We start from the raw sequence: 22,927 nt of genomic DNA, 5'->3' as shown, positions 1-22,927 counted from the left end.
GAACATGCTCAGCTACTTGTTATATTTTAACCAATAGGATATAGATTAACTTGCTGAAATAGAGCTGTTCTTTCTTTTTTAAAGCAGATAAACTAAAGGAGAAGTCTCAGGGTGTGGTGAAAGTTATTAATAAAACTGTCAACGCTACACCGAAGGTGACAACAAGCAATGGGAACAGTGCGTCTAATAGGTGAGAAAAACTGTTCTTACATTCTCTATTTTCTTCCTCCCAAGCCACAGAAATACACTTGAAAGTGACCTGCCTTTTATTTTTATTTCTGGGTTCTATATAAATGGTTTCCATTTTTTCAAAGTTTAAAAAATTACATTATTTTTTCCAAAATACACAGTTTACTGATAAATGCATTTCATTTTAGCTACAAAAGGTAAATGAGAACATTTGCTTGTTGCTGTTGCAAAGAAACAGCAAATCTGAAATCATACAGTGTCTGCCTCAGGAAATTGTGTCAAACATTCAGAAATAAAACTTCTGTGGTAAAGCTGGAGCTGTGGTTTTTATCCTATGCTAATTGGCCATTTTATTTTTGATGCAGCAAAATTATTAAAGAGAAAGATGATAAAGAGAAAAGCGGGAAGGAAAAAGATAAAGAAAAAAAAGACAAGACTCCAGCTGCCACTCCGGAGATGAAGGCACTTGGGAAAGATGGGAAAGAGAAACCGAAGGAAGAACGGGCAAACAAAGATGAGAAAGCAAGAGAGATCAAGGAGAAAACGCCAAAGTCTGACAAAGAGAAGGAAAAAGTGAAGAAAGAAGAAAAAGCTTCAAAAGAAGAAAAGTCTAAGACGGTTGTTACCATCATTGAGTCAAAGTCATCTGCAGAAAAGGAGCGAGAAAAGGAACCGTCCAGAGAAAGAGATCTGGCAAAGGAAATGAAATCCAAGGAAAATGCTAAAGGAGGAGAAAAGGTGCCAGTAGCTGGGTCCTTGAAGTCACCTGTTCCCCGATCAGAAACATCAGAATCTGAGAGGGGTAAGTTGGAATATTTAGTTTCTGTTCTTGTCTAGCAAAATAGAATGTATCACTTGAAAATCACTGAATGTCAAAAAAGGCTAGAGAAGTTGAGAGAGAATCCCTACGTAGTAAGAAAGATTTTGGCACTGGCTTTTTGATAGAGTCAGTATTTAAAGGAGATGGTCAGAACATCTCCAAAAGGCAAACTGTGTGAATGTGTGAACTTCACACATCTCCAGTGAATGCTTGTTCTCATAAAGTCTGCCAGTTTTTAAATGTAAGTCTAAATGGTTTTTTGTTAAAATGCATAACTTTGACCATGCAAGTTTTGCAAAAGCATAATGCAAAACTTCGTGTGTACTATGAGAGCTTTATGACAACCTTCGAATTGGAAGAAAACAGGGAAAGTGAAAGATACAGGCCTTTGCATCCTTAAGAAGGGTGCAGAAAGCTTTAGCAGTCTCTTCTTATATTAAAAGTTAGCAAATCCTTAAGTTACTATCTGAGGTTGGTGTTGATTTTTGTATTTGTGCTGCCTAAGGCAAACCACATAAGGGAGGGCTGTAATGCTTTCCATAGGGTTCCCCTGCTCAGGGTCTTTATAGCAGCTCTGAAATTGAGATACTGGCTTCCATAAAATGGAAGTTTGGAGTGAGCATAATTTTGTAGCAGTTTGTTCACATTACACTTCTACTGCAAACCCATAAAGATGGTCAAGGTATGCTGCTAACTCTAGATAGCTTAAGGAAAACAAAATTCACATAGTGGTGAGAAATCTAGCTGTAATTATGTTGGGACCTCAGAAAGTGACGTTGTTTGGTTCTCCTCTTTGAGCTGTGTTTTAGTAATGCCATGTTCTGTTCTTTCCTCAGAACAAAAACGCCGCAAAGTTGATACACATTCTTCTCCGTCACATTCCTCAACAGTAAAGGTTAGTATAGCCTGAGGAGGGCAGCACCCATGTTAGGCTCTCGAGTTTGGGATGCCAGTATCCGACTTCCTTCAAGTTTTGTGCCAAGTATACCCTGGAGCCACTGGAGGTTTTATGTTGCATTACAAAATGCATTCCTTTTCTTTATTGGCGGACTGTCATTTTTTCTATAAAAATATTTTTTAATTAACCAAAATAATGCTTCAAGGACCTAGCACAAATTTTGTAAAATAGTGTTTGGAAATTTCAAGAGAATTTTTACACAGAAGTGCCTCATTGCTTTAAGCAGTCAGTTTTTTTGGAGTGCAATGGTAGCTACAAGCAAACGAGTCTTTGCAACAGAGTGGAGCATATTTTTCTGCACTTCTTTGAAGAATCTATAGCACTGAAGATTCCTGGAGGATACGGGATGTACGATACCTCTGAATTCATCAGGCTTCTTGATGAGCATCACACCGATGTGTGCCTTCTCAGGAGGAGTCTTGAAAGGAGCTCCATTTTAAAGTCTCCTTGGTGATCAGTTCTCCTGTAGTTGTGTATATTCAGTGGCATGCAGCTTCTGTTGTACCTTCCCTTCGAGGTTTGTTTATTTCCATGGGTTCCCACCGTGTTGAGCCCTGCGTTACGATAAACCCAGATGTGGCCACCAAGCCTCCTACCCAGCAAAGAGAAACCCCAAGCACTCAAGCGCAGCACAAAACCATGGGCGTAGCCTACTTGAAGACTCAGGGTAGCCATTCCTTGCTCCATATTTATATTATTTCTAAACCATCTATGTTCATGGAATCTTTGAATTTGCAGTACGTTGAACATTTGAAACTGTAAGTTACCAATACTTCATCAAGAGCACTGTGATGGATTATGTGGGTCTCTAAACTTCGCCATCTCACCAACTTTAGAACAAGCTCTTCTCTTTTTTCTGTTTTTTAAAAGTACATCTTCTATGTAAGATAGAAAAAAATCTTTTGTTTACTTGAAAGATCTAACTTAGTTTTGGAGAATTCAAATAGCTTTTACTTGTTTTGAGGAAACAGGTGACAGTGATAACTTCTCAGTGATGAAGTTTTTTATTAATGGCAGCTTAAGATCATTCTAGAGTGACTTCTTCCACATTTAACTGAAAGTGGAGAAGATACAGGTTTAAAAGTATTTTAAACCTGTTTCGCCTCTTCAGCTATATTTAGAGTTAAGACTACTTTTTCTTTATATTTTTGTCTAGGCAGGAGAGTGTGTTTTCACTAGTTTAGGAAGAATTATAGACTTATTTTGTAGTTTATTTAATAGCACAGTCTAGAGAATAGATAATGACTGTCTTTTTTCCCCCTCTACTTTCTTTTTAAAAAGTATTTCAGTTTCTAGCTCTATTCAGAGTACGGTATTAACATAAGATTTGTTGCAGAAGGAGTAGCTGTTTTTTGTTTCAAGGGCACCGCCGTGCTTCCCAAAGTCCCTCTGGTTTCTGAAAACTATTCCAGCTCACGTGTCATCTCCGTTCATTTTCTACAGGACAACCTCAACGAACTCAAGGACTCTTCAGCAAAGGTTTGAACCTTTTAGAAACCAGCCAAGTTTATTTTCATGCTTTGTTGCAGAGAGAAGTTTACTTTTGCTCATGGCGAGCTCCCATCGGAAATTCAAATTCCTTTCCTGTAAATCCTGGAGTAGTAATAGAGGGATGGGGGGTTTTTGTCTTGGTGTGTAGATCCTCTGTACAGGAGAGATGCTTGACAATGTAGAAGCAACATAACAAAAACCCCTGAATTTACCTTTCTGTTAATATTTTGAAGAGATGTGATATGTCAGTGTCTCTTCTATTCCTCTCTAAAACTTGTAAATACACAGAAATGTCCTTATGATTAGGCCATTTGTTTGGCTGAAAAGCTAATAGAATAGCTAAAATAGTTCTTAGAATTGTTTGAGGAGTTTTGAATATATCAATTAAAGAACAGTAGTTAGTTAAAAAAATATTTGAAAGGTCTCTGGAATATTGATACTTTTCCCCTTATAACAGTATTTCTGTTCTACTGCTATAGTATTGTGTTTCCAAGCATCAGAGACAGCCTCCTGAATTACCATCTTTGCGTATTTGCTTCCTAAATACACTTCAGTTTCATTATCTTAGGGGAAGGGATGCTAAAGAATGCTCTCAGGAGTGCATAGAACCAGAATCCCAGGTCGGAAGGGACCTCAAGCAGCAGCTGGTCCAAGAACGTGGTGTAGGCAGGATGCCCAGCACCCTGTGTAGGCAGATCTTACAAGAGTCTGGTGCTGGGGAATCCATCACTTCCTGAGGAGATGCTCCAGTGCCTGGTGGCTCTTGGTGTCAAGTGTTTCCCTCCAGTGCCCAGCCAAAGCTTCCAGCAGTGCCTTGTATCCATTCGGGGTTGTTTTCCCCTGTGAGTCCCCTTGGTGGGCGCCCTTTAAATGCTGGGCGTGGTGCCAAGGTCTCCCCTAAGGCTGCCCTCGTGGTGCTGGGCACAGCCTGTTGGTTCAGCCTGCCTGTCCTCTGGGCTTCCAAGCCTTGGGCCAGCCTCTGGGGCCCTTCCCTGCACCCTGCAGCCTGTCCTGTCCTTCTGCACAGCAGGGACACAGCAGGGACACAGCAGGGACACAGCAGGGACACAGCTGGACAGTGCTCTGCCTGCCCTCTGTGCCCCTGCACCTCCAGCCTGTCCTGTCCTTTCTGCACGGCAGGGACACAGCAGGGACACAGCTGGACACAGCTGGACAGTGCTCTGCCTGCCCTCTGTGCCCCTGCACCTCCAGTCTGTCCTGTCCTTTCTGCGTGCCAGGGACACGCTGCACACAGTGCTCTGCCTGTGGCCTGGCAAGGCTGGGAATGGGGTGTTTTAGGCAGATTCTGTAACTATTTTGTTGCCTTTTTTAGAACTCCAGCACACTGTAACTGCTCAGCAGTCACAGCCGCTGCACCCCTGCTGATATATCAGGGGATGTGACTGATGGGAAGTGCATCAAACCTTCTGCAGTTGCTGTTCAGGTCTCTGATCACACAGTCAGAACCAGTGTGTAACTGAACTGCACAGAGGTTTATCACTTGGAAAATGCTGAGCATTTGGACTTTTTGGATACTTCCTGCATTTACCTAGGATTACTTACATTCACTTAATTTAAAAATGTGTTATGGGTTTCCATTTTCTGTTCTGTATTTACACTGTGGCTTTAGTTGTAGTTATCTTTATGCAAAGTGTTCAGAACACTTTGTATATTTTAAATCAAAATAGCTGTGATTCTGTAATGGACACTTGCTGGATGGATTTCTTTTTAATTGAAACTTTCCAATACCAACTGTACCTCATTTATAGGGACAGTGTATATAGGAAACATCCTTTAGTCTTACCATTGATGAAATTACAATGTCTGTAGATTGAATCCAGATACTTTTATAAATCATCATCATCATATCTTGTATATTTAATTTTTTTTAATTCAAAAACTATACTATTTGTCTTATAGCTTACCTCTGCCTGAAGGGTGGTATATGGGAATCTGTAAAATTTCTCTTTTCCCCTCTTACTGTATGAGTCAAGATTCAGCTTATTAATTGAAATTTTGCTTACATTTTCATTACTTAAACTAAAGTTTTATTTTAAAATATTTATTTTGTTTATTAGCACATTGATTTAATTAAGCAGGCAGTGAAACTATTTATAATTAAATGAACAGCAAACAGCTTTATTTTTCTAGGTAATTTGAAAAGTTATTTTAAAAATTAACTGTAATGTGTTTGTGTAGACGTAGCTGGAAGTGTATTGCAGTTGTGTGACCTTTTAATGGATTTATTCTTTAAGTGTTTGGGGAATGGGGGGTGTTCAACCCATTCCTTCCTTTTCTAAATGCTCTTTTCTAATCTTTCTCACTTAATGAACTAATCTTCACTCTTCAGTGCCGATCTAACAGACCTAAAGCACTTCATGACAATGTCCCTGTACATGGTGTAAGGCTGGTTAAATGTTCTTTACTCCCATGTACTCACTTGGGGAGGGATGGGATGTTCAGAAGCCTGTAAGGTTTAGGAGTGCAGCTTCCACTGAAGGTTAAAGTCTGGTGCTGCTGTCTGCTCCTGGACTTTCTTTATTCCTGACGTGGCTCAGTCTCTGGGCCAGACCATGGAACGCTGGTGTGCACTGCAGGTTGTAGAAGAATTGGTGCCAGACTGGAGTTAGAGGTGTTTGTTCTTTCCTTGGCACTTGTCCGAGTTACACCGAAGCACCGAAATGTGACGTGCCATCAGTTGGCAGCATTTCTGCAGCAAGTTGTTAAAGTCTGCAGGTGAAGGTGGGGGAGGATGGCTGCAGGTCCAGACTCTGCCCTGGAGTGGCAGAGGAGCAGCGAATCCGTGAACAGCCGTGGGAGCACAGGAAATGCAGCAGGAGCAAGCAGAGCTGGGGGTTTGCTTTCTCCTGTGGAAAGCTGCTCTGGGAGACAACTGAATAATGGGGCTGTGGAGAGAAAACCTACCTGCACGCCAGTGTCAGCAGAGAGGAGAGCAGGGTACATTTACCTGTGGGATGGCATTGTAGCAAATGGAATGAGAAAAGAGGTCTGAGGGAAAAGAGCAAAAAGAAATACCTAGTGCAAGAGGTACTGAAGGCCCAGTCTCTGTTGTGGGATAATAAAATTCCAGTGAAATAATAAAAGGAAAGAGACCTAAATTATGTCAGTGTGACTTTTAATATAGGATCACCAACATCAGGTTTTGGTAAGTTAAACGTTTACTGAAACTGGGAAGGACAGGATTGCTTTGATTTTGAAAGTTGTTTGAAACATTAATTGGTTTGGTTTGAGCAATACCTTGATTGTTTTAAACTCATCTTCCACTTACTTCTTTTGTTGGTGTCCTTTTAAGTAAGGGGTCTCTCTAAAAAGAAATATATTTTAATAAAGATATTTTAGTCCCCAAAGTCCTCAAATAAAACTGTTAACTTACGGAACTGGGGAAAGAGTGAAGTATACTGATTTAAATCTGTGTGCTGGTATAACTTAAATACCAAGGGAAGTGGCTTTAATTTGAAATGTGCTCTTAATATTTCTAACTGTATAATTGTTTTTAAAAAGACAGATCTAATTACTGAATGTATCCATATTTATATAACACATGCACTACCTGTTTTATGGAGCTTAGCAGAATTGGTTAGAATAACAATCTAGAACACATTTCTGAAAAAAACAATTCTTCTCTATGCTCAGCTGTTTTTCTCATTTGAAGCTTAGAAATTAGATTAAAAGACGTTATTCAAATTATTGTCTTCAATACTTTGTTGGCAAAGATTATTCTTTACAGATCAATTATAGCTTGTTTAAGCAGCTGATTCTGTTCATCCGTTCCAGCAGGGTTGCAGGTATTGTTACTGCAGGTGTCACTGAGTGCAGTAACCCTCACATCCTGATTTTAGCCCTGTGTCTGGTTTGTGTTCATCCAGCAGTCCTGGTGAGCAGTGCTGTGTGTATTTCATAGGAACGTTTCACTTACTGGAAAATATTCTTGAACTGAGTAAATTCAGTAAATTAGCTGTAGGTTAAATTATAGATGACAAGTTTGAACATGTCTTCAATCACTTTGTTTTGCTACTGAAGTATTTATGTTTGATATTTGAGCTAGATCTGATAATGTTAGAATAAGACTTCTTTTTATTTACACGTCTAAGAATGCATATTAATATTTAGTGATGTTGCCTTAATTTAACAGCACTACATAAACCACACTACTCCAACACTGTCCAAGAGTAAGGAGAGAGAAGTGGAGAAGAAAGATTTGGACAAGTCAAGGGAAAGATCCAGAGAGAGAGAGAAGAAAGATGAGAAGGACAGGAAAGAGCGAAAAAGGGTTGGTGACATTTTTAATGAACTGGTTCAGACAGTGTGTGCTTTTAAGGCTTTCTGCTCCAAGCCCTCTCAGTAATAATTGGCTGTACAGCCCATCTGAGCAGAATTCTCTGTCTGTAAGGTGCCTTTTCTGTTCTGTGCCTCTTTCAAAGGCTGGTTTGCAGTAATGTGTTCAAACCTCTTCCCCCTCCAACCAACCTCCAGAAACTTCAGTGTAACACCTCAGTTACCTTCTAAGGACTCAAAAATGAGTTCTCCAAAATAAGAATAGAAGCAGGTGCTACTTGAGGAGTTTTATTCTGCTAACATCTGCATAATTGTCTTTGGTGCCAGGATCATTCAAACAGTGACCGGGAGGTGCCGCAGGATTCAACGAAGCGGCGCAAGGAGGAAAACGGCACGAGTACGTATTTGACTTTGTGTGTAAAAAAGTACCACTTTTAGGCTTTCACTGATGTGAGTTAGAGCTTTCTGTTCTGCTTTTAGCTGGTTCTTCAAAACATAGCAAAAGTGAAAGTCCTTCTGATTCCCCTCGCCTAAATGAAAAAGAGAAGGAGAAAAACAAATCAAAGTCTTCAGGAAAAGAGAAAGGTGACTCCATCAAGGCAGAAAAGATGGAGAAGAGCTCCTCTGGTAGCAAAAAGGTAAATAAGCTGTTCTCCTCTTGTTTCTTTGTTGTTGTTGCTGACAGAACAAGCTGATTTTTTTTCTGAAAATTTACTGCTGCTTCATAGCCTAAATTAAAAAGATAAGGTGTGAATGTGTAAGAAAATGCTTCTGAAACTTCTGGTATCTTGTGGCTTAAAACATCTCAGCAGTCACTCTTGGCAGGAGGAGGATAGTTTGGAGGACTAGTTCATTTTGGCAGTAGCCAGGAAATTCAGAACTTTACACTTTAGGTTCTGAATAATCTAAATATTTGCCGACTGCTTTCTTAAGCAGGTATATGAAGACAGGCTTAGCTTACATAGAAGCTCGTCTGTAATTCAGATTTCCCTGTGCGTTTGTCAGCACAGCTTCTTTTTGTGGAAGCAGGGGAGTTGCAGGTGTATTGGTGTTCACCAAGCAGGGGTTCCCAGCTGCAGCTCTGCTGCTGCCACGTGCCACAGAACTGGTAAAATAGGTAAAAAAGGTAAAAAAATAGGTAAACTGGTAAAAAAAAGGTAAAATAATCTCAGACATCATCGTGGCTGAGTACTGTCATTTTGAGTGATGGGGATTTTTAGCTGTGTCCAATTATAATGTGAAATGTTACAGTCCTCCTAAATGTCCTGTACAGTGGGTACCATAATAAGCTATTTCCCATATGTGTATTTTTAAAGGAATCAAGACACGATAAAGAAAAAGCAGAGAAGAAAGAAAAACGGGACAGTACTGGGGGAAAAGAAGAAAAGAAACAATATCCTTTTAAACCTGACATTTCAGAAGATTTCTGTAAATGAGCTTCTCTTTGTATATATAGCAAAATATATTTTTTTTTTCCTTAACGCTGAATTTACTCATAAATCTTCAGACAAGCATAGATAATGAAGATTCTTTCAGGCAAGGTAAAAACGTTTGTTATTTAATTTGTTTGATTTGGTATCTCCAGTGGGGTCCCGTTGACTGGTAAAGGATTTACAGATAAAACAGCTGAAATCACCCAGGGTGGCAGGGTGGTGTTTTGGGGTGTTTTGGGTGTTTTGTGGGGATTTTTTTTTGATTGATGGTGTTTCATGTTTGGGGGTTTTTATGGGTATGTGTGGTTTTGGGTTGGACTTCTTTTTAGAGCACATACCAATGGTCTAAACTAGTTCATTAAAACTTTTTTTTAGAGGTAGGGCATGATAAAAATTTTATTTCCTCCCTCACTCTTTGAGTTGTGAATGGAATAAAATGTGAAGTTTTGAGATCAGTGTTCATTTGAATATGTAATTCTAATTATGTACACCTCTGTTGCAGGTGACATTAAAATGGGAAGATATCCAGCTGTGACCAGAAATGTATTTTCCAGAGTATAGATTGCACAGAAAATTGTGAATGAAGAGGACCCATCTACATCTCCTTAAATTATTCAGTTCTCTGCTTTATTTCCCCATGAAATAATTAATTGTTAAGTTGTACATTACTGTATTTTTAACTTGTTGCTTAGTTTCTTATACATTTATTTTCAGTACCTGGCTGAAAGTGTTACCTATTCCATATTTTAGCACAATGTGCTGCAAACAAACAGTTGCCATAGTGCAAATGAGGTTTCATGTGTACATAGTTCCACTTTAGTTTGTCAGAAATACTGCCTGAGTTTAGTAATTCTTTCAATTTGAAATTGCATTCTTTTAGATGTTTGGAAACCACAAATAAACAGTTATTGAACCTTTTTGGATTTACCTCATTTAAACTCAGTTTTTATTTATTACTTGGCCTGTTTTTAATATCAGTAACTAAAAAAACAAAAGTTGAATGGGAGCACTGTTTTCATGCAATGCTTAGGGATTATTTGTATATTGTGTATAACGTTGACTTGTTTAAAAAAACAATGAATGAACTCTGTCCCATCCCAATCTAAACCCGTGCTCAGTTGTCCCCTGTCACACCTTTTGTTTGTCATGTTGTTTTTAGATTGATTGGAAATGCTCTCTTCAAAACTGAAATAAGTTAAGTTTCAGTTACAGCTACAGGAGCTTTGTATTGCTGAACTTTAGTCTGAAAATTTCACAATGACATTTTTAAAAAAAAAAAAAAAAGAATTTTTTTATCTGCTAAATTCTACCAGTGTAACCTTTTTTCTAAATAAACGATAGTTTTCTCAATGGGTCGTAAATCATCTCTGTGGTCACTTTATTGCTGCTGTGCACTGTTGGAGGAGGGGGTTCAGCTGTGAGGGGACGGCGGCTCTGCCTCCTGCCCTGGCAGCTTTTCACCTCTCATGGAGCCCTTTGTCCCTTGTCCAAACGCCAGCAAAATCAGGTGTGTGTCAGATATTAACACTATTAAACAGAGACCTGGCTCTTCAGTATTTGGGGGTTTTGGTTTGTAGGGCTTTTGGTGAGATTTTATTTTTTTAATACAATATAAAGGGACTTTTGATAAAAGTTGAGCATCCCTGGTGCTGTATGCTTTCACTAATCTGGGATTTGAAGCAGAAGCATCTTGTCTTCATGCATATATTCAATACTAAATATTAAGAAATTGTGGTACTTACAGGCTTGGTCAGTATAACTCTCCTGATTAGCTTTGTTCTGATTACAAATCCTGGCCCTGCAGTGGAAGAAAGACACAGACAAATTGGGAAGAAAATTGGGTAAGAGTTATCCTAATTAGGGGTGAGAAAGAATTACTAAAAAGAAGAGTAACTAAGCTAAGTACTCGGGTCCTGTTAATTACCTCATTAGGGCAGTCTGAAATGGAACACTTCTGTCAAAGTCACTGCAGGCCTGGGGCTTGGCTAGTGTGGGAACAGAAGCAGGGACCGTGCCCGGGGCTGGGGAGGCGCCCTCAGAGCCCCAGCCCTGCTCTGGGCCTCCCATGGCAGGAAAATCAGAGGTGATTTCCTGTCCCAGAGAGGGGACCTGAGCTGGGGACGGCTCTGAGGAGGAACAGCTGCGGGAGCCGGGACGCTCAGCCTGGAGAAAACGAGGCCAATCTCTCTCTGCCGCTCCCTGGGGGAGGTTGTTGCCAGGTGGGGCTCAGTCCGCTCTCCCAGGCAACAAAAAGAGCAAACAGCCTCGAATTGCTCCAGAGGAGGTTTCGACCGGTACCAGGGAAAGCTTCAGCACTGGCAGGGTGATGAGGCACCGCAGCGGCTGCCCCGGGCCGTGTGGAGCCACGGGCAGCCTCCAGAGGACGTGTGGATGTGACACTCGGGCCGTGGGTCACAGGCGATCGTGGCAGCGCTGGGATAAGGGTTGAACTCAATGGTCTTTCCCAACCTAAATGTTTTTGTGATTTGAGAGGGTTGTGGGGCAGAACAGACAGGGCTGGGAGGGTGGGCAAGCAGCCCTGCCCTGCTGTGGTCCTGGCCCATGATCCTGAGGGAAAAACCTGTTACCCAGAACCCATTAATTAAGCCCTAATGTGATGTTCTAATTGCTCTGTATAATCTGCAGCATCTGTGATAGGTCACAGCTTCAGCTATTTCATAATAAGGTGTTTTCCCTCGACACTGGCAAACATCACTTGTTTAAAGGACAGGGGAATATTAAGCAAACACCATTTATATTTATTTGCTGTGGATCAAACCAGGGCTCTTACAATTATTTTGGAGGATTTTTTGGGCAATTAGCCTGCTCTGGCCATATTTGGAAATCGACTGCAATATTTGTCGAAAGGCTTGGGCTGGTATTAGAGGTCTGCTCCCCGTGAGGGGGCGGAGGGAGGCGGCCCGGGCCCCGCCCGCCGCTGCCGGGCAGGGTCGATCGAGCACGGCGCGGAGCCCGGGCCGCGGCCCCGGGCTACAGAACCGCGGGACGCTCCGGGCTGGATGCGACCCCGAACATCGCCGCCTTCCACCCTCTGTGGCGGTAGGGATGCCGTGCACCAGACCGGGTTGCTCTGAGACTTGAACACTTACAGGGATGGGGCAGCCACAGCTTCTCTGGGCAGCTGTGCCAGGCCTCACCACCCTCACAGGGAAGAGTTTTCCCCACATTTCCGATCTGAACCTACTCTCAGTTTAAAGCCACTCCCCCTTGTCCTATTGCTCTGTGGGAAATATGGTTATTTAATTCATGTTCTATAAATAATTACTGTAATATATATTGTCTGCTCAACCCGCACGAGCTTCTGTAAAGCACCTCTCCTGATCTTCCGGGTCCCAAAATAGAAGGTGAGAACGCGAGGCGCTGATGACTTACCCCTGCCTACGTGCAGCTGAACTCATCGGGACTTGCAACGGTCGAATGCTACGTGCCAGCAGGGACTTGCAACGATCATCACACACCTCTACGACAGTTACTCAAAGCAAGGACTAACTCTGGACATTAGCATTTGAATGTGCCCGGGGAACCTTTCGGGATTTAGTGTAAACAAAGTTAATGGCCGATGATTAGAGAAACAATGGGAGAAAGGTTGCCAAGGGGGAAGTTAAGGGTATTTAAGTTGGGCCTTTAGGTGAGCAAAGGTGTGAACCTGGTTAGATACATCGACTGCCAGGTCCTGTGTATCTGGGGTCACCCTTGGCTCAACTTTTCCCGGGAGAACTTCGGTCAAGTAAGTTTCGCTGTTTGTGGGGTTCGTATTGTTTTGTTTTTATTGTTTGAAATTGTTATAATTTGATTCTAAATTTTGTAATTTGGATGTTAATAAACCAAACTATTGAATTTGGCAATAAATTTGTCCTGGCGTTTATAACAGCTCCATGACTTGTAAAAAGTTCTTCTCCAGCTCCTGCAGCCCCTTTAGGTACTGGAAAGTGCTCTAAGATCTCACCAGAGCCTTCTTTTCTGTGGGCTGAGCCCTGACTCTGGGGCTGTTTCCAGAGGACAGGGGCTCCCAGCCCTTTGAATTTCTTTGTGGCCTCCTCTGGGCTCACTCCAGCAGCTCCAGGCCCTTTTGTTGTAGCCCCCAAAGCTGGACACTGCTCCAGGTGGGATCTCAGAAGAGCAGGGCAGGGAGAGTACAATAATCTGCCTTGGCCTGCTGGCCATGCCTCTTGTGCTGCTGCCCAGGACACGGTTGTGTTTCTGGGCTGTAGGTGAACAGAGGTTATCCCACAGTTGTCCCCTTTCCCCCGGGGCCCTTCATGCCCCCTCTGTCCCTGCAGGCACCAGGCCCTTGCCCACCGGGGCCTTGTCTCCCCTCCCTGCTCCTGTGGCCCTGCCCCAAACCCGCCCCCGGCTCTGGCCCAGCGCTCCTCTGCCTCTGTGTTCCTTTAATCAATTTCTGCTGGTACCTCATACCCTTCCCTAATTGTTACAGCGTATCAGGCATCTGCCACATGCTCATTAATTGGTCAATTACTTTATTTATGTGCTAAACATTATCTAAAGCACCCGTCATTACCAGCATCTTGGCTTGGGTTTGTGTTGTGCATTTTTTGCAGGTTTTAAGTGCCTTACCCTCCCCTTGCCATCAAGGCTGGGGTGGGTGCCTGTACCCCTTAACCCTTTGTGGTCCAGTCAGCAGCTCAGCCCTATTCCTGAGCCCTGTGCTTGTCCCCACTCTGAGAGGGCAGGTCAGTATTCACTGCCAAGTTTGCCAGCTCTTCCTCAGAGACATTTCTCTTGTTTTTTATTGCTGCCTCCAAATCCTCCTGGACTGGACCACGTCCTGCCTCTCCTCCCTGTGCCCCAGAGCCGTGTGAGGCCATCCCCCAGCCCCTGCAGCTTTCAGGCTCTCCCAGCTCACCGGGTGCAGCTGTGCCACAGCCCTGATTCACCTGACTCACATTTACTGGAAACTTCCCCCGCTGTGAGGATCTGGTGCCCAGCGCAGCTCCCTGCTGACACCCAGGACACCCCGAAAAGCCTCGTCCTTGGGAGGCGGTTCAGGGTTCAGTCACGGCTGTTGATTGCTCTGATTTAGTCCCAGCTCATTCCTGAGCTTTTCTGCAGCTGCCGAAGCCTCGGCTGCGGGCACAGGGTGGGCTCAGCTCCCCCCACACCCCGGTACAGCCTGCGGCAGCTCCGAACCCCCCCCGGGCTCTGTGCCAGTGCCTCAGGCTGCCCAAAGGGGGCAGGAGGGAGGGACCCTTTCTCCCCTCATAAAAGAGAAGCAAGCTCTTTATTTTTTTTTTTCTTTACAGTTTTATTTACAAAATGTATTAAAACTCTTTGTACAACACCTCATCAAAATGAGGCTCAGTAATTGATGCCCACACATGCAGTTTATGCTTTTACAGCCATTAGTTTGCTTGGCAATTTTTCTGTTCACTCAAGTGCAGTTTCAACGACCGAAAATAGGAACTTAAATTACAAAAAAAAAAAAAAAAAAAAAAAAAAAAAAAAAAAAAAAAAAAAAGGAAAAAGGGACGAAATCCCCAAAGCCCCCGAAGCAAAACAAATTAAAAAAATACCAAACCAAATCATCATGAGACTACTGCCAAACTTCTGATAGCTTGAAGTTGGTAGCCAAAATTGGTAAGCACTCAACACATTTTAGATTTACATGCAAGTTTAAAAAATATCGAACCATTTACCAAACTCCCTTCACTGGTGTGAAGCCTCCACTCTTAAAAATTGATCTGATAAACATACATCTTCTATACAGCTTTTAAGAAACGTTTGTTTTAAATACAACTCCTAACTGCACAGCTTTAGCTCACCCTTGCTGGGGAAGTGATCGTGTTCAGAAGTTGAAAAAAAAATCAGAGTTTGATGAAAAGAAAATTAAAACAAAACCATTTTTTTGTCAATATCTCATTAAAAACTTGAACAATAAATTATTCTCCTATGAGCTTTTAAAATTATTTTATATTACATTTTGTTGGAAATACATATTTTTAACAAGACTTTTTTTTGGTTTTTTTTTTAATTTTTTTTTTTGTTTTTAAATCCTATTAAAAGTTCAAATCTACCATCAGCAAACTAAATGCCTAAGGGTCAGACTGGTTTAAATGAGTTTCTTTTTCACTGTATGTTATTGATGAAATAAAACTCTATCATAAACTACGGAAAATACATATTGTCGATTAGAGGTAATTAGTATGCAGATATTCCATTGAACATTTCCCATGTGATTGACAATATGTTTAAAGTTTTGTGGGTTTTTCTTTTTTTTTTTTTTTCCTTTTTTAAATTTTTTTTTATTTTCAGAGATGAAGGTAAGTATTTTCCAGGCAGAGGCTGAAATGCTGCTGCTGTGTGAGACGGTGCTGTGGGTAGCAGGAGCTCCCCCCGGAGGGGCAGGAGCTGGCAGGGGCTGACAGGACAGAGCCAGCAGTGCCTCACTCGCTGTTCCTGAGCTGCAGTGAGCACCCTCCTTCCCTGCCCCTGTCCTACAGAGACCTGCACTGAGACCCTCAGCTGAGCACGGAGCTGGGGGGGACAGAACTGGGGAGAAGCAGAAGCAGGCCTGGGAAAAACTAACCTGCCCTTCCCTTGCTTCATTGCTTGATATTAAACAGTGAATTAAACTGCAAATGCATAGCAAGAAATGAGATATATGGTCTGAACTTAAACAGCAAGTGGCTTTTCCTTTTTTTTTTTAACTTTTAAAAGCCACACAATGTCATTTTAATAAAGCACCTGTAGGTATGCCTGATGATAGAACAAAAAGAAGGAATGCAATATTTTCTGCCCGCACTTTAGCTACCATGTCAAGAAATTAATTTATTGATCTGAAAGCAAGACATGCAGTTCGACAAATTACTTTCTTTTGCATTTACAGATTCACAGTCATTGACCTTAACTGGTTTGAACGCACGGATTCTTTCCTTCAGGTGTTACACCTTTTGCTGCTATACAGAATTGCTCAAATTGGCTGGAGAGGTTAGAATGGCTCAGAACAAAAATAAAATCACACCACTGTAAGTAAATACTGAAACATCTTGACATCAGCTCACAGGAGCAGTGGCAGGCCAGTCCGCGTTTGCACACAGCAGATTTCTGAGCTCTGTGTCAGAGGAGTTTCAGAATTTCATTCGACTGGGGTGGCTGATGGAACCAGCTGTGGCTGCTTTCAGGACACAAGTTCAGTTACTGTGCAGTGGTATCAAAGAATGGCTTTTGTTGCACTGATCTTTTTTACAAGATATTTTTCTTTTTTTTCACATACCAATATCTTGTTACCAGTCCTTTTCTTTTTCCCTTTCGTTTGGGTTTTTTTCTTTTGTATTTTTTTTCTTTTTCTTTTTTCTCTTTATTTTTTTCTTTTTCTTTTCCTCTCTTCTTTTTCTATTACTTCTTCGAAGCAAAGCAAGAATATTTCGGTGATGGTTTGCATTGTTGTGAGTCTCAGAGTCTTCCATAAGGCACTGAAGGAAAAAATACCAGTTTTTCCTATTAAAAGTACATTGCACCATCATCAATGCGTGTCATGCGTGACACCTCGGAGAGAGTACAACTGGCTCAGATGGTCCAAATCCATGAAGTAGCCACATTCTCTGCTGCTTTTTGTCTTGCATGCTGTCAGGGTGAAGATCTAAAATAAAACCAGAGAGATTTCATCACTGCCTGGCAGCGAGGGGCAGGGGAGCTCAGCCCACGGAGAGGCACAGCCTGTGGGCAAGGAGCTAACCAGGCCTTTTCAGAATCATTTGGCAGCAATTCAGCTCTACTTTTCCTGCTTTAAAAATCACGAATTCTAGTGTAGAAGATTGGGTTCTATTGCAAGTTTTTTTTGAAACTTCCTACAAGCACTTACCTGACCGGAGCTTACAAAACAATGAGGAAGAGATCAGCAACAAGAGAGATGAGAATTCTGATTATAGTGATTTTTAAAGCAATTAACAAAATACTTTCATTTGAACTAGCACAATGCTGGAGAGAGGAATTACCGTGTGCAAACCCTTTCTGATCCCAGTTCTGACCAGGGAAGAAATTTAAACGACTGATACTTAAAACCTGCCACAAGATGGTGTTTCAAAAGCCTTTTGCAGCAGTCACACGATAGAACAGCACAGGCAGCCACACAAGGACAGAAAGCAGAAAACCCCGAGGGTTTATCCAGCCCGCAGCCGTACCCCTAGATTTTCACACTTTCTGTGCCGTACACGTTGTAGCCTTCTCTGTAGGTAGCGTAATTCTGCGTGTTGGTGGCAGGGGCAGGTTTGAAGTTCTGCGTGTTCTTGGTGAGTTTCATTCGCTTGGACTCGGCCCGGGACTTGTAGCAGAACTCGATCAGTGCCACCATCATGGCCAGCCCCAGGCCTCCCACAAGGATATAGAACACGCCAGCAACATTGCTCAGGCTCAGAGCGCTCGTCTTGTCCTAAGAGAAACCAGCGCCGTGTTAGTGGTGCTGTGAGCAGCGGCAGACACACAGACACACAGACACACAGACAACAGCTGCTTTGCCCTGGCCCTGGCTGCAGTAGCTGCACTGAAGGCTCAGTGCCCCGGGCCTGTGCTGCCCCCGGGCCTGTGCTGCCCCCGGGCCTGTGCTGCCCCCCATCCCGCAGCCCGGGGCTGCCCAGCAGTGACCGCTCTGTGCTCCCTGGTGGGTCAACCCTGCCTGGCTCCAAGGCAAGGAGGGGTTTTGGCCACTGACTTGCCCAGGCCCTCGGTGTCCCAGAGCAAGGCTGGCTACAGCAAAGCACCCCTGGGAGCAAAGGCACTGGGGGAAAGTTGTGCCCGTGCCTGCATGGAACAGCAGGATTTACACAAGGCCACAACAAAACTAGAGAAAGAAAAAGGCAAACAACTACACACTTTGGCTTGGTCAGTGTAGGTAAAATTCTTGAGATGCTGCTAAACTTAACTACCTTTTTCAACAGTTAGGAAAAAAAAAACACCCTAGAAAGATGGTTAGTTATTTAGAGGTCAAGTAGCAGAGCCCTGTGCTAAACTAGCATTCTGGAGAGTGATTTGAATGAATTGAATGAAACCAAACATTGTAACACAAAAATCACTGGTCAGGGTTTGTCTTCCTTCAATACATGTCAGATGGGGGAAAAGCTTGCATTTTTAAAAACAGGGCTCTGGAATGGGATTAAATAGAGCTGCAACCCTTCTGCTGCTGCATTGGTGGGGGCTTGGGTAGGAACAGCTCCTGGCTGGCACAGCGGGCTGGGCTGCCACACCACACTGGCCAGGGTGCACGGGCAGGTGCCAAAGAGATTTGTCTGTGTCCAGAGAAGACACTGCTGACAGAGCTCAGTTAACGAGTCTCTCTAGGGAGAGCTAAATTTGCATATAGTCAGAGTAAAGTATGATCTACCTTGTGTGATTAACAGGCAGTTTGGATAGATGTGGTTGTAGCAAACAATCTGCCATTTAAACGAAATATCTTAATCACTTATATCTCTTTTTGATCCCAGTTCCCCCTGGCAGCTGCTGTGTGTTCAGATACCCCATGATCCCAAATCTGTCTGATACAACAGCTACTGGGTTCTGCCCTAAGCAACTTCCAGTCCTACTGCAGTCAGTGGAATTTTATTATTGGCCTCGCTGGAACTTGAAATTGCCCTCCGACACTGAAAGGGTGCTTTGAAATTATAGTTTTCTGTTTGAATGATTACAGAGAGCACTTCCAAAGGCACCAGGGGGGTTAGGCACTCAACTGCAACTGATTTCAGCTGGAGCTGGATTGCTCCTCCTCTTGGTGCCTTTGAGAGTGTCCTTCACTCCAACAAGCCCAGCACTTTTATAGTGTTTTTCTCCCCAACAGGTCTATAAGCATAAAAAAAAAAGCTCCTTTTAACTGAGTAGTTACAATTTAAATGTGCAGCTACTGGGCCCATCCACGTCAGGGGCGGGACCTGCCCTGGGTGTGCAGTGGTGCTGCCTGAGGCTGGACAGCCCCACAGCACGGCTGGTGGATGGCAGGCAGTACAGCAGCAAAATGGTTCAAAGCAGTATAAAAAGGAATATACAATATTTAGGTAATGATTCACCATTAGTCCTTCTGGATTTTTTTTAATCCAACCAATTTCAAAATGAATTGGCAAATAGGGCAGGAAAGCCTTTTTTTTTCTTATTAGATGTCTGTCCTGAAAATTAGTGCCCTTAGCAAGCATGTGACTGTTTCCCAAACTGACATGTAGAGAACCTGAGTAATAATTTTGAAACAAAAGTATTTTTTTCAATAAAAATAAGAAAAGATGCTGGCCTAAATGATAAACAGTGACTGTGCTGAAACTTGCACATTTAAATGACACCAGCTTGGGAGGCTTTGGGGGCTTCTCTGAGTATGTTTCTAGCAAAATACTCACACAGTGAAACATACTTACAACTACAGTCTGTTACTGCATATAAGAAAAATGCTGTCATGTTCTGAGACTTATTTTTTTCTATTCTTTTCTTTCAACCTTCAAAATGTAAATAGCAATTTTTGAAAGTCATTCTTGGTATAAACAAGCAGTGGTCAAAATGTGATTGCTAATCAGTACAAAAAGACCTTCAGCGACTGACCTTACTTCCGGAGTCCTTGGCTCCACATTCACCCTTATCGTACCACCATTTGTTTTTCAGCTTGTCTAAGATGCCTTGTTCACTGAGTTTCAATACTGCAAGGTTTACAGGAGTTCTTCACGTGGGAAATAACATAAATAACATTATATTATGTTATTTTATGTTATTCAATCTTTAAACTACTTTAAAACTATACAAAGCGATAAAGCAGGGTTCCTGGCCACAAAGTATTTACACTGCAGGCAACTGGATCATCCCCTTAAGTTAAGGCTAGAGCATCTCTACATTACCAGGTCCTGCCCATATCGCTTTGAGTAATCGGCACTCACTGTTAAATGAAGGCAGCAGAAACAAAGCAAGGCCAATCTCCCGCTGTGGTGCACCAGGCACCGGCAGTAGCTGGACAGATTTGGGTGGGTTTGATCCAGCAGGACCCCCTATTGCACTGACAGACAGCAGCCCCGCAGAGCCGCTGCGGCTGCTCAGGTGAGCAGTGCTCCAGCCCTGATCCCCGTGCCTGGCGGGGCCCTATCACACCCGCAAGGCACAGCCCCGGGCTGGCTCCCTGGAGGGGATTCTGCCGGGAGGGGATTGTGCCAGCCCTCACAGCCCCCTCCTCCGCGCTCCGGGGCGTCGTGTTCAGCGCACTCCCCAAACTGCTGCACCTCCAACTCCCCCAGTCCAGGGAGCTGCAGCAGAAAATAAGCAAATGCAAACCTCCATGAAGCAAATTCATGAATATGGAAATGCCCACTGAAAGTGCCCAGGGTGGGAAATGCGGGCAGCATAAAAGCAGTTGCTGACTGGTGCTGCCAAGAGCCCACAGCCCAGGGGGCTGAGCTCATCTGCCCCTTCCACGTGGAAAGCAGCACCTGAGGAGCTCTCGGCTGGGTTTTGTCATTTCCACTTCCTCCTTGTGTGATGTCCTGGTGTTTTCCCTGCCTGTTTCCATGAGACGGGCTCCCTTGTAAGGCACACCTTTAGTTCTTGCTCTGATCCCTGCTCCACGGCTGCAGTCGACACTTTCTTTTTATAAAAGCAGCAGCTGTAATCTAATTAAGTATCAATCAGGGCTGGCTGTACACACTCAGCTGGACACAGCCAGCAGTGGCAGTGACAAGGCTCATGAGACACTTTACGGGGGTCACAGCTCGCTCCGGACACTGCCCACGCCGGGCAGTGCCCAGGTCCTGGCCAAGCCACCACCACAGACCCTCCTGGGCAGCTGGGCTGTGTGGGGACCCCCGGGGACCCCCAGGCACACACGCTGCGAGCAGCCGTGCATGCCTGCAGTGCCAGCCAGTGAAAGCTCAGCGCCTTTGCCTTCCCCTTAAAAGCCCCAGCAGAGACTGGCATGAATTATTGCTCAGAGAACAGTACTCTCATTTTAAATTTCATTTAAAAACTACCCAATTTGGAGAGATTTTATGCAATACATCTCTCAGGTTTGAAAAGCATTGTGCAGCTGAGAATACACAAACAATAAGAAGGTTATAAACACCTCTCCTCTTACCTGCATATGTTATTGTGCAAATTTTCCCCTTCCCCCAGTCCTATTCCGAACACTATTTTTAATTTGCATGCCTTTGTAAACCCCATATGGAGTACTGAGAATTTGCATAACAGCCAATACATTATAGATTAGCTTTCACAACATTATACAGTATTGGGAAATGAGAAGGCTTAATATGCTAATTAGGGTGCCTTATTTTTTTTAAGCCAAGATTGCAGCTAATTGCGCACACACAACTGCCAAGAAAAAAAAAAAAGTAGTAAACTAAAATTATCTTAACTAAACAGATGGGAATTTGCCTAAACTGGGGTTTTCATTATCATTAGTCACAGCCCTGTTTGCCAGGTGAGGTACCACACTGGGTAGGACAGAGGTGATTTGGTCCATCCTTGTGTCCTAGCAGGAGGAGCTGAGTGCGATGGGCAGACAGGTGCCAAGGAGTCACTCCTTGCCTCAGACCTGCCCAGGCTTTGCTGGAGGAGCTGTCACCCTGCCAGCATGCTCTGCCGCTGGGGCTGTCCCCATCCTGCCTGGCACAGGGCCTGAGCAGGTGGCTGGTACTGGAGGGTCAGGTCGTGTACAGAGGGATCAGGGGGGCAAGTCAGACATGAAGGAGTAGCTGGTGCCTGTCCCTCCCTGCCTTGGCCTGTCCTGTCCCCCCAGCACACACACATGACCTGAAGATTTGCCTGAGCAAGTTCCCAGCCTCCCTTGGCTCAGCTACTTCCCTGGGCAGGGTACTGGGATGAGTATCTTGTACCTAGTGAGGACACCCTCTCAGTGTGCAAGAAAAGGCACCCATTTGTGAAGCACAAAATACAGCTTGTTTCATCAAAGTCCTAAGCAACAATTCTGCCTGCTTCCAGGAAATTCCCAAAACCTTCTAATGCATGAGCTGCTTCCTTTGCAGCAGGATTTGAGATATCTTATGGTGAGAGCAGGTGTGAGGCCTCGGCAGTCCCTGGTGCAGCACTTCAGCAATGCAGTATCAGCTGGTGCGGGATGGACTCCTCAAACCCCAAATTCCCACGATAAGTAGAGGCATTGGAAAGTGAGCCTGGCTGTTGGTACATTTTCCCATTGCTCATCTCTGAGTAGCTGTCTGGTTCAATTTAACAGCCAGAGTCAGTCATGGCTTTGGCTGAGATCCTGATGGAAGTGCAGAGAGCCACGTCTGGATGCTGGCATTTTTCACTCAGTGCTCAGCAGTGCCCACGGAACACAAATCCTGTGTGTCACCCCTCAGCTCACACCCAGCCGGGCCCAGGGAGTCCCCTGGGCAGTGGCAGCACTGCCTGTGCCAGCCAGTCCAGGGCCACCAACTCCAAAGTCTTCTGTTGGTTGTTGTAGAGGGAATTGCAGGGCTCTTCTAGGAGTGATGGCTGCTGGTTCTAAGAAGGTGATTTTTCATAGCTTGCCCTGGCACTGCTTGACTGAGGGGTATTTTAAGAATTGCCTTAGAGGCAGAGGAATGGAACACTAAATGACTTGCCTGGGTCCCATGGGAAGGCTGTATCACCAGCCACCTACTTCTCTTGCTGTCCAGCTCAGAGGACCATTTCCTCATTTTCTGGGGCTCCGTCTCAAAGACTTCCAGTTCCTTGTAGTTTTCTTGGACAGTTTTGTGCTTTCCGGTTTTTTTTTTTAATTATGTTGCTGTTGTTGGGCCGCATGGGATA

The 22,927-nt window shown here is 43.7% G+C and overlaps 2 protein-coding genes and 1 long non-coding RNA gene across 22 annotated transcripts in view; 1 reads left to right on the top strand and 2 right to left on the bottom strand.

The window, feature by feature from the left end:
• The window catches only part of THOC2 (THO complex subunit 2), a 43,933-nt gene extending 33,385 nt beyond the window's left edge, over positions 1-10,548 (top strand). The window contains exons 30-39 of one of the 6 annotated variants that reach the window (XM_063416947.1): positions 88-190; positions 555-991; positions 1,846-1,904; positions 3,411-3,446; positions 7,612-7,749; positions 8,082-8,151; positions 8,235-8,392; positions 9,071-9,147; positions 9,248-9,295; positions 9,690-10,548. In XM_063416947.1, coding sequence (XP_063273017.1) covers positions 88-190; positions 555-991; positions 1,846-1,904; positions 3,411-3,446; positions 7,612-7,749; positions 8,082-8,151; positions 8,235-8,392; positions 9,071-9,147; positions 9,248-9,275 — 1,106 coding nt within the window. In that variant the 3' untranslated portion in view covers positions 9,276-9,295; positions 9,690-10,548. Of the gene's footprint in view, positions 1-84; positions 191-554; positions 992-1,845; positions 2,726-3,329; positions 3,447-7,611; positions 7,750-8,081; positions 8,152-8,234; positions 8,393-9,070; positions 9,148-9,247; positions 9,296-9,689 lie in introns of those variants that run through there. The other 5 variants (XM_063416945.1, XM_063416946.1, XM_063416944.1 and 2 more) reach the window with 5 other exon arrangements.
• On the bottom strand, positions 8,399-13,293 carry LOC134560691 (uncharacterized). The gene is made up of 3 exons (XR_010082783.1): positions 11,112-13,293; positions 10,930-10,985; positions 8,399-8,859 (listed from the first exon to the last, which is right to left on the bottom strand). It is a non-coding gene; the product is annotated as an uncharacterized LOC134560691 (long non-coding RNA).
• Positions 13,294-15,429: 2,136 nt separating this feature from the next.
• Positions 15,430-22,927, bottom strand: part of GRIA3 (glutamate ionotropic receptor AMPA type subunit 3) — a 218,557-nt gene continuing 211,059 nt past the window's right edge. For 10 of the 15 annotated variants that reach the window (XM_063416499.1, XM_063416494.1, XM_063416495.1 and 7 more), the window contains 3 exons: positions 19,736-19,850; positions 17,347-17,594; positions 15,430-16,805 (listed from right to left, as the gene is read on the bottom strand). In XM_063416499.1, coding sequence (XP_063272569.1) covers positions 17,349-17,594; positions 19,736-19,850 — 361 coding nt within the window. In that variant the 3' untranslated portion in view covers positions 15,430-16,805; positions 17,347-17,348. Of the gene's footprint in view, positions 16,806-17,346; positions 17,595-19,735; positions 19,851-22,927 lie in introns of those variants that run through there. The other 5 variants (XM_063416504.1, XM_063416493.1, XM_063416498.1 and 2 more) reach the window with 3 other exon arrangements.

The sequence above is a fragment of the Prinia subflava genome, chromosome 20, assembly GCF_021018805.1.
Source record: "Prinia subflava isolate CZ2003 ecotype Zambia chromosome 20, Cam_Psub_1.2, whole genome shotgun sequence".
In the NCBI taxonomy this organism is placed as follows: domain Eukaryota; kingdom Metazoa; phylum Chordata; class Aves; order Passeriformes; family Cisticolidae; genus Prinia; species Prinia subflava.
This window is presented reverse-complemented; position numbering and strand designations above follow the sequence as displayed.